The sequence below is a fragment of the Octopus bimaculoides genome, chromosome 4 (genome assembly GCF_001194135.2).
Source record: "Octopus bimaculoides isolate UCB-OBI-ISO-001 chromosome 4, ASM119413v2, whole genome shotgun sequence".
Taxonomy (NCBI): Eukaryota; Metazoa; Mollusca; class Cephalopoda; order Octopoda; family Octopodidae; genus Octopus; species Octopus bimaculoides.
In genome coordinates, this window is record NC_068984.1 from 91,588,015 (window position 1) to 91,598,250 (window position 10,236).

The window sequence follows — 10,236 nt, forward strand, 5'->3', positions numbered from 1 at the left end:
TATATATATATATATATATATATATATATATATATATATATATATATGTGTGTGTGTGTGTGTGTGTGTGTTATTAATAAGGTATTATCAATCTGGGAAAAATACTTAGTCTCTTTGCAAATACAGATATATGAAGCTAAACAAAAAGTTCTTTGATTGATATAGAACTCTAGGTAATCCTAATACTCAAACGTTTAAAGAAGTAAAGCCTCTGATGTTAAAGAATACTTACATATAAATGAATATAAGTCTTGTATTAGCATTAATGTGATAATAGCATTAATACTTGCTAATTTCTTATTAGAAAAGGAAAAAAACCCAAAACAAACAAACCTGAAAAGCTAAGCCTATGTGTCGGCCATAAAGGTAGGCAGTATTCACAATGTCATCGCAACAGTTTCCAAAAATAGCCACCTATAACGACCAAAGCATTATAATTCAGCATGAATATTTCTCTAATATTAATTTTTGGGGGTCAAACATAAGATACATTTTTGCAACTGATATATGATACCTATTATATCTCCAGGCATGAATAGAAGCATTGATCGTAACACAAATTGAAATGGGAATTTTAAAGGACTAAGTGAATAGTTAAAAAGAAAGTATATGTTTGAACATTTTGAAATAATATAAAACATGGAAAATTGCAAATACAAGCAAAAGTGATATGCAATAATTACAGAGTATTAACTTATTATTCTTTTACAAGTTCTCTCTACTGAACTGCAATCATGCTGTGGTACTACTATTAATGTAATCTTCAATCTGAGTTTGGTATTTGGAGAATGTTGCTGCTTTCATATGTGTTTCTTGCTGTGATCTTACAAAGTTGAACATCAAATTGTCAGTTAAATTTGTTGACATTAACTCTATTACAGATCCTTTATATTTTGTGGAAGATATTGAAAAGCTGTGGTCCTTTGAACCGGAGTTATTGCAGTACAGTCTAACCTGTCAATAACAAACTTGTTGTTTCACGAAATGTTTGAACATTCATTACTGAGCAAGTTTTTAATATAAATATTTGTCAATAACAAACTCTTTTTTGAGAAAAAAGTTATGAATTTAAGTTGCTTTCATGTATTTATTTACCTTAATTATGATTTATGATGCTCAATTCTTCTTTGCAGATGTCAAATTCATAAGTCTTTTTTAGTCTCTTTTTACTGTTAATTGAGAGAATATTTTTTTCTGCTGAAAATATGTGCTTTAAGACTTTTTCCAATAAAAATGGGTTTTAACTTCTCACCAGTTGCACTACATGTCAATAATATTGTAATTCTCTCTTTTGATTCCTTTAATTTTGTATTATCATCGTTAAGAAAAACATAACTCTTAGTCGGCAATTTTTTGGAGAACAATGCACTTTCATCAGTGTTAAAGATATTTTCTGCATTATATTCAAGAAGCTTGTCTTTAAATTTATCATGAAATTCATTTATTTCATTTTCAGACAGGTCAACTTTAGTACCAGTTAGAGTTTTAAATTTAACCTTATTTCTTTTTAAAAAAGAATTTAACCACCCATTACTGGCCTTAAACTCCTTTTCATCATTCTCTTTCACAATATCCAGAGCATTTTGTTTGATCATATTTACTGGGATTTTTAGTGATATAATATTTTTAAGGTGAAGTATATTTGCCACTTAAATGTGGCTGACCCCTAAGGGTGGATGTTACTGTTGCTTTTAGCCCCAGGAGAACATCTCCTCCAGTTCTTCAATAAGTGATTCATCTTCTTTGGTCTTAATTGGCTGTAGTTTTTTTGTATTTAAATTCTTTCCTGATTGAAGCATGTCATTATAAGTACAAATTATTTTTTTCTCATTTTTTTAAAGTTTGGATATTGTTGATTTTTGTATGTTTCTTTTTTATATTACAAATGCAGCTTTGTTTTGTTTCAAATCATCAAGAATTTCATTTTTAGTTTTGATACAATATGCATTCCATTTATGTTCTGCCATGTGGTTGTATACTATTTTGCTTGTAATTTAAAAATGAAAAATATAATTTGTTAAGAATTTCCAAGTAAACTATAAAGATTTTGAAATACTAATAATGCTGTAAAAATAAAAACAAAAATATAAAGAAGTCTTGGAAGCCTTAACAATGCACATGGGTAAATCTCCAAGTAACAAAAAATCTGGTGGTACTGAGAGAAGGAGACGTAAGAGGAAGTGTAGAAATGCAGAAAGAGATGTAGAAGGTGTAAAAGAATGCAGGAAAAGTGTAAAATCTCGTCTCACATCTCTCAGATAGATTTTTAATCAAAAGTGCTTCCTTGATCCTTAAAGTCTATTAGTGTTAGTTTCCATTGTAGACGAAAAAAAAAAAATCTATTTAATGAAAATCTGCTAATAACGAACTTTTCTTTGGAGTTCGTTATATAGAGGGAAAATTCATTATTGACAGGTTAGACTATATATAGTTTTAACATGGATCAGAATTTTTGGGTATTATAAATTTCAGGTGAAAGTCTGTTCCCAGATCTTCCAGGTATAATTAACTGCAAATTATTGCTGTTTATTAGAAACAGTAATGACATAAGACCATTCCTTAAAGCACTCCATACTGAATTGTTGACTTTTTTGAAAGATTACTATTAGCAGAAACAATGTGACTTCAGTCTCTTAAAAGTTACACAACACCATCCCAGTTTTCTAACAATGCAGGGGACATATAACTTATGGTATATTATCCATTGAAAAGCTTTGCAAAGTACAAGGATACTACTTCTGGCTGATTACTTGAGTAGCTTCTACAACATCTAGTTAAAAATCAGTTTCTCTTTGATAACTTCTTCATGACCTTCATTTATGTACACACAAGAACAATCAGCTGGTTTCTAAATTCAAGCTCAGTTTATTGTAGGATTTTATATCATCTTTAGCATCAATATAATTGATGTCTGCCATTGCATCATCATCATCATTTAACGTCTGCTTTCCATGCTGGCATGGGTTGGATGGCTTGACTGAGGATTTGCAAGCCAGAAGGCTGCACCAGGCTCCAATCTGATCTGGCAAGGTTCCTACAGATGGATGCCCTTCCTAATGCCAACCACTCCAAGAGTGTAGCGGGTGCCTTTTACATGCTACCGGCACAAGGGCCGGTCAGGCGGTACTGGCATTGACCACGCCTGAATCGTGGTTTTTACATGTCACCAGCATGGGGCAACGACCACGCTTGAATGGTGCTTTTTAAGTGCCCGCGGCACGGGACCAGTCAGGCAGCACTGGCATCGACCATCCTGTGCATAATTAATTAAAAATGAAGAATTTTCTGGCTAATCTAATGTGTACCATTAAAGCTGTGAAAACATTTAAAAAATAGATGAGCTAAAGGAATCAATTCAAATACATCAATGACATGAATTTGAATTAAGGGGTAAATGCTGTACCAAAAAGCTTAGGGTACTGTCTTACAATTCTATATTTGTGAGATGCAGAATGTATATTTATATTAGTTGGACTGGTGCCCCCGTCTTGATTGCTGATTGTTGTATCAGAATTCCGAATGCAGAGAGCAGAATGAGAAGTGTACCCTGTGGATCAAATAAAAGGTTAAGTTTGAAATTCTGATACAACTGAGTTCAATGCAAGACACCTGAAAAAGGCTGGAGCATACAACAGCCAAAATGTAGTGAAATCAACAATCAAGATGAGGACATGAATCTGACTAATACAAATAGTATAAGTAATCTCTGATCTTGGTTTACAGGCAAGAGATAATTATGGATTTGTTTCAGTTTGTCTCATTAGCAAGGTATAGTCAGCTCAGTTAAAAAACTATTTTACATACAAAGAAACAATTAGAAATAATTTTTGATTAGTATAACTTGCATAATTAAATAAATGAGTGAAGGGAATTAAACTCAAACAAGTCATTGGCAAAACTAGGTCAAATAAGTTTAGTGGTAATGTATTGAATGCCACACACAAAAAAATTCTTAACAGAAATTTTCTTCCAAATTTAAGAAAGAAACACATACAAAGAACAGCAATTATTATTCATAACTCTTTTTCTGTGTATAAATATAACTGTCAATTGATGAAGCAGACTTGAATAGACTATACTATCCTAATGAGTATAGGCTAAAAGATGTCTATAGCTGTTGTTCCTTGGCTGCAAAGAAAGATCAGACTTTTCCTTATGCAAATAAATTATCTTTGAGATTAATTTTTAATGTCTTGAAATTACCCCTCCTTTCCTTTAAGTGTTGCCAACAATTACCTCTAGTTTTTTATGAAAATATTATTAACTGTTCAGTTTCCTACTTCCTTTTTGAATGAACCGTTTCCTTCAAACAATGGCTCTATTTGCAATATACTGAAGATATTTTCTTTTTTTAATCTTATGAATCTGTAGAATGCTTTAGAATTTTTTTTTTAAATAGTTTTCTGCAGCATTTCTACTCTCTTATTTTCATGAGAACATAATATTCTGAAGTGGCATTTCCTTGTCAGTGTTTTGCCACTAAACAACTGAGATCTCTATTCATTGTCTTATGAGAATTATCTTCTCCCAGGGAATATTTTAATTTGGCCTTCCTCATGGGACATTTCTTTTTGGATCATATACTCTTTTACTTGTTTCAGTCATTTGACTGCAGCCATGCTGGAGTACTGCCTCTAGTCGAACAAATCGACCCGAGGATATATTCTTTGTAAGCCTAGTACTTATTCTATCGGTCTCTTTTGCCAAACCACTAAGTTACAGGAACATAAACACACCAACATCGGTTGTCATGTGATGGTGGGGGGACAAACACAGACACACAAACACACACATATACAATGGGCTTCGTTCAGTTTCCATCTACCAAATCCACTCATAAGGCTTTGGTTGGCCCAAGGCTATAGTAGAAGACACTTGCCCAAGGTGCCACGCAGTGGTTGGGAAGCAAGCTTCTTACCACACAGCCAATCCTGGTCAGAGAAAACTATAGGTGGATTACCTTCACATAATGGATGTATTCTGCTAGTTTGTGAAGCAGATACTTAGAGTGCTGTTGCCTCTGGTTGGGTAGAGGATCATTTATTCCATTAATAACAGAGGCCAGTCAGAAATTCTACTTGTCTTAGGTTAGGCTGTGACATTCCTGAGAGAAGATGGCCTTCTGATTATCTGAAGCTGCAAAGATTGAAGTTACACAAAAAAAAAGACATTTAAATGTCGATCCACTTGGTTAATAATTGATCTGCCTTTCTGAGGATTTCCTCAAGTTTTGTACCATGATTTGAGGCACCAGATTTGTGATATGTATCAATGTTTTGATTCCTTTTATATATATATTGTTAATGTGTCTGACAATGAGTTTTAGTGTGATAACCAAATAAAGAGACATCCTCATGAGTGTACACGGCAACTCCATCATAAATTTTTTCTTCCCTATAAATTCTGAAGATGATGATGATGATCATCATCATCATTTAACATCCATTGTTCATGCTGGCATGGGTTGGACGGTTTCACCAGGCTGGTGCGCTGGAAGGCTGCACCAGACTCCAGTCTAATTTGGTGTGGCTTTCTATGGCTGGATGCCCTTCCTAACACCAACCACTATGAGAATGTAATTGGTGCTTTGATGTGCCACTGGCATGGGTGCCATTTGCATGACATTGGGGTGTTTTTACATGCCAATTTGCGTGACTCCGGTATCTGCCATGACTGCGATTTTGCTCGGCTTCAGGGGTCTTCTTCTCAAGCATGACATAAGGCTAAAGGTTGCAGTCTTTGCCTCTGTGACGCCCAACACTTGAAAGGAACTCAGCCACTTTGCCTCCATGAGGCTCAACAATTGAAGGGTATTCTTTATGTGCCACCAGCACAGGTGTACTTGGTTTGTCAGGTCCTCTCAAGAACAGCACAGCACAACATCAAATATATTTTGAAATGTATATTTCTGCAACTGAATTGTTTCTTAATAAATATATTTATCTAAGTATCATACAGTTAGTAAGGTCTCTCTCAGAAGGAAATTTTTGCTCTTATTACTCAGTTGTAAGAGTTTGCTTACTTATTTTATATATTTTAAAATGATATCATTTTTGTTTATTGCTTAAATGCAAAATGATGATGTCAGTTTTTCATAAACAACCACATAAATTGTATCTATATTAAGTTATTATTGGTGCCATTTGGGGCTTCTGCACTATAAATCATTTATTTTGTATATTTATTTACACCTCATTTTATTTAGTTTATTAGCTGATATGCACATATTTTGAGTTTGATCCCAAAATGTTATAAAGCTGCATGAAAAAAAAAGTCATTAAATCAAACCAAGTCAAAATATAAATGCACAAACAGCACACTTAAGAGGACTGAAACCAATGTAGATAGAAATACTATTTTTTAAATGATCATTCTTCAAAATCTTTTTTTTTCACAGTTCTTAGAAAAAAGTTGAAAAATGAAATAAGTGAAATGAAAATACTTACTGCTTTGCAGCTATTAGCAATTAGACTAGCAGTTTTTTTGAAAGATTTTGTTAAATAGTGATTAAAACGTTCAGTTTCATCTTCTTTAGAACCTAATTGCATAAATTCCCCTGAAAAAATATGAACCAATTTGCATGCATATAAGATATTATTCAACAATTACCTTCAACAATTCTTAAAATTTCTCATTTTTAATTCTCAACATTCCTTAGAATTAATTACCCTGAGAATTACCTTTAACATTATTATTCTTAACATTCCTCATTACTAATTTGTGAAAGGTTACGATACTGGATATGTAATATAACGAGCATAAGCTAAAGCCCTATCACAAATGATTACATTGTGTCTTTCAGTCAACAAGATGCCTGATACACTTTATGACAAAAAGATTGTTCTTAAGAAGATTATCAAATTGTTAATTAAGAATACAAATATTTATTTTTTACTGGTTTCAGTCATTAGACTGTGGCCAAGCTGAGGCACTTCGAAGAATTTTTAGTTAAATGAATCGATCCCAGTCCTTTTTTGTTAAAGTCTCTTTTGCTGAACTGCTAAGTCACGGGGATGTAAACACACCAGCACCTGTTGTCAAACAGTGGTGGGGGCGACCAAACACAGACACGTAAAATACATACACACACATATACACGACAGGCTTCTTTCAGTTTCCATCTACCAAATCTACTCTTTGGTCGGCCCGAAGCTATAGTAGAAGACAGTTGCCCAAGACGCCATGCAGTGGGACTGAACCCAAAACCATGAGGTTGGGAAACAAACTTCTTACCACACAGCCACTCCTGCACCTGATATTAGTATCATTAAAATGTTTTAACACATATGGAGAATTAGTTTAAAAAAAGACATAGGTGCAGGCATGGCTGTGAAGTTAAGAAGTTTACTTTCCAGCCACATGGTTTCAGATTCAGTCCTACTGGATGGCCTCTTGGGCAAGTATCTTCTACTATAACTTTGGGCCAACCAAAGCCTTGTGAGTAGATCTGGTAACGGGAACTGAAAGCCAGTCAAATAAATGTACAAGTGAGTGTGTGTAGTTCTCCTTGTCTTGATATAGTGTGACAGTTGTGAGAGTCCTTTTTTTATATTCTGCAAGAACATATCCGGTTATGGGGAGATATTATTTTGCTTAGAAACAGGTAAGGGTTGGCAATAAAAAGGGCAACTGGCCATAGAATACCTGCCTCAATAAAATTTATCCAATCCATACAAGCATGGAAAAGTGGATGATGATGAAAGAACAGTTGTATAATATTCTGTGTGCTTACATTATTTGCAAGATCTATATTGAATCTCATAAGTTACAAATTTGAGAAAGTGGAAAAAAAAAATTGCAAAACAAAATCACTACCAATAACTAAATTATTATAATCCATATGAAGTTGATATGTTATCATTTAAATACTGTGAAATATACACTTACATACAGAGCAACTAAAATTTAAGCACAATTTATCACATGTAATAACCTTACCTTTTACTAAGTCTTCTATAACACATGAAATAACAGATATAACATATTCATTTTTGAGCTTGGCTAAAGCTGATGATGCACTCCCAAGTATGAAATTTCCAGCAAATACTGCCTGTAAAATAAATAATAAATTATGTGTAAATGTCAGATATATATATATATATATATATATATATATAAGTACTTGTACCCGATTTAGCACCACTGAATGCAAAATTTTATAGTCAATCATAAATGGATTATGTTTAATATATTTCACTCTAATTTAGGAGACAGAGTGTGAGTGTGTATGTGTTTGTGTGTGTGTGTGTGTGTGTGTGTGTGTGTGTGTGTGTGTGTGTGTGTGTGTATAATAAGTGCGAAAACGAATGTCAGTGTGTCACACTTTTTCAACTTTACTCCTCCGATCCCCTCTCTCACTATTCAATGACACTTCTACTTTTCTTCATGCTTTACCCATCTTTCTCACTATTCAATGGTACTTCTACTATTTCTCATGCTTTACCCCTCTCTCGCTATTCAACGACATTTCTAACTGTATCAAGTAATTTAACCATAACATGTACTTCATAACGTTTGGAACTGAAATATGTATTGAACTCATTCTCTCATAACTCTCTACCATAAAAAAGTTGGAAACTTAGTATTTTTTCAGATATTAATAAAATTTGTCAGACCTATTTTCATGCCGTTGGAGCTATGGAAACTTAGTGCACCCCGACTGAATGAAAATAAATTCAATTAATTTTATTATTACTTTAAAAAATACTAATTCTATTCTCTAAAAAAGTTTCTTTCTTAATCCTAACATTTTGAAAAAAATCTGTCTCTAAATATTATAACTGTATCAAGTAATTTAACCATAACACTACTCTCTAAAATGTTTTTTCTTAATCCTAATATTTTGAAAAAAATATTTCTCTAAATATTATAACTATTTCCAAAATAAACAGTTTGAAAAAAACTCTCTATATATTATAACTGTATCAAGTAATTTAACCATAACATGCTTCATAACGTTTGGAACTGAAATACACATTGAACTCACTTTCTCATACAATATTACATCTCATAACTCTCTACCATAAAAATGTTGGAAACCTAGTACGTTTTCAGATATCAATAAAATTTGTTGGACCTATTTTCATGTCATTGGCCGTTGGAGCTATGGAAACTTAGCACACTCTGACTGCATGAAAATAGATTCGACTAATTATATTATTTCCTTAAACAAATACGAAATTTCAAATACCTTTATGGTCAAATATGTTTAGAGCAATTCCAAACCATAAAAATCACTCTTTAAAATAGTGTTTAGCAACAGTGGTGTAATTTTCCTTCAAACTATAAACAGGAGTTTGGATATGTACCAGCTACTATAAATAATTGTCTGAATGAAAAGTAAGGCCCTACGTACATCAAATTGTCTTTAGATTAAGTGGCAGCAAAAGAATTATTGTTGAACTTTTAAAAGGTAAGTTTATTGTTGCCTATGGCTAGCTATAATTTGGTTGTTCAAGGGTAGGGAATGGAAACAAGCTAGTTGTACTGACCCTGAATGGGAAGACAAAAAATGTTTATCATGCAGCTTTGCAATAAGTTCCAATCGACAAATTATTGTTTCAATGAAAATTGTTCATTGCTGGAAAAATATTGCTCAAGTTTAATAAAATTTAATATCTACTCAATTGCTTGAAGTGTCACTGTTGGGCCCAAGGCTCAATGAAGAGCCCTCCACAGGAGCTAGCTTAAAAACCACCCTGTTGCGCAGCTTTTAAGCTAGTGTGTGTATATATACAAGGGTTGGACAAAATAATGGAAACACTTAGCATCATAATTTTGAAATACCTATAAGACCATCAAAAGCTTGTTTATTTTTATGTTTCAAATTGCTGTTTCCTTTCAGATATCAGAAAAAGGTAATTAAAATTCATTAAAATAACAGATCTATTGGACTTTCAAACAGGTCAAATTGTTGGTGCTCGTATGGCAGGCATGAGCATAACGTAAACAGCGGAAATGTTCAGTGTATCAAGAAGTACTGTCTCGAAAGTAATGACAGCCATTGAGAAAGAGGGAAAAACTTCTTCGTCGAAACAAAACTCCGAAGAAAACCAAAACTTTCAGATTGGGACTGTCAGACTCTTACGCGAAAATTACTGCAGAACTTAATGACCACCTTGAGAACCCAGTTTCCACAAAAACTATTTGCCAGGAGCTGCACAAAGCTGGATTTCACGAGAGGACTGCAATCAGAAAGCCACTACTTTCAAAAACAAATGTTAAAAAGCATTTAGA

General features: G+C 33.2%; 1 protein-coding gene across 3 annotated transcripts in view; it reads right to left on the bottom strand.

Annotated features, from left to right (window-relative positions):
- Positions 1–10,236, bottom strand: part of LOC106871948 (all trans-polyprenyl-diphosphate synthase PDSS1) — a 43,121-nt gene that overhangs the window by 16,167 nt on the left and 16,718 nt on the right. For 2 of the 3 annotated variants that reach the window (XM_014918726.2, XM_014918723.2), the window contains exons 5-7: positions 7,939–8,050; positions 6,447–6,556; positions 334–414 (exon numbers count right to left, since the gene is read on the bottom strand). In XM_014918726.2, coding sequence (XP_014774212.1) covers positions 334–414; positions 6,447–6,556; positions 7,939–8,050 — 303 coding nt within the window. The remainder of the gene's footprint in view (positions 1–333; positions 415–6,446; positions 6,557–7,938; positions 8,051–10,236) is intronic. The other variant, XM_014918724.2, reaches the window with a different exon arrangement.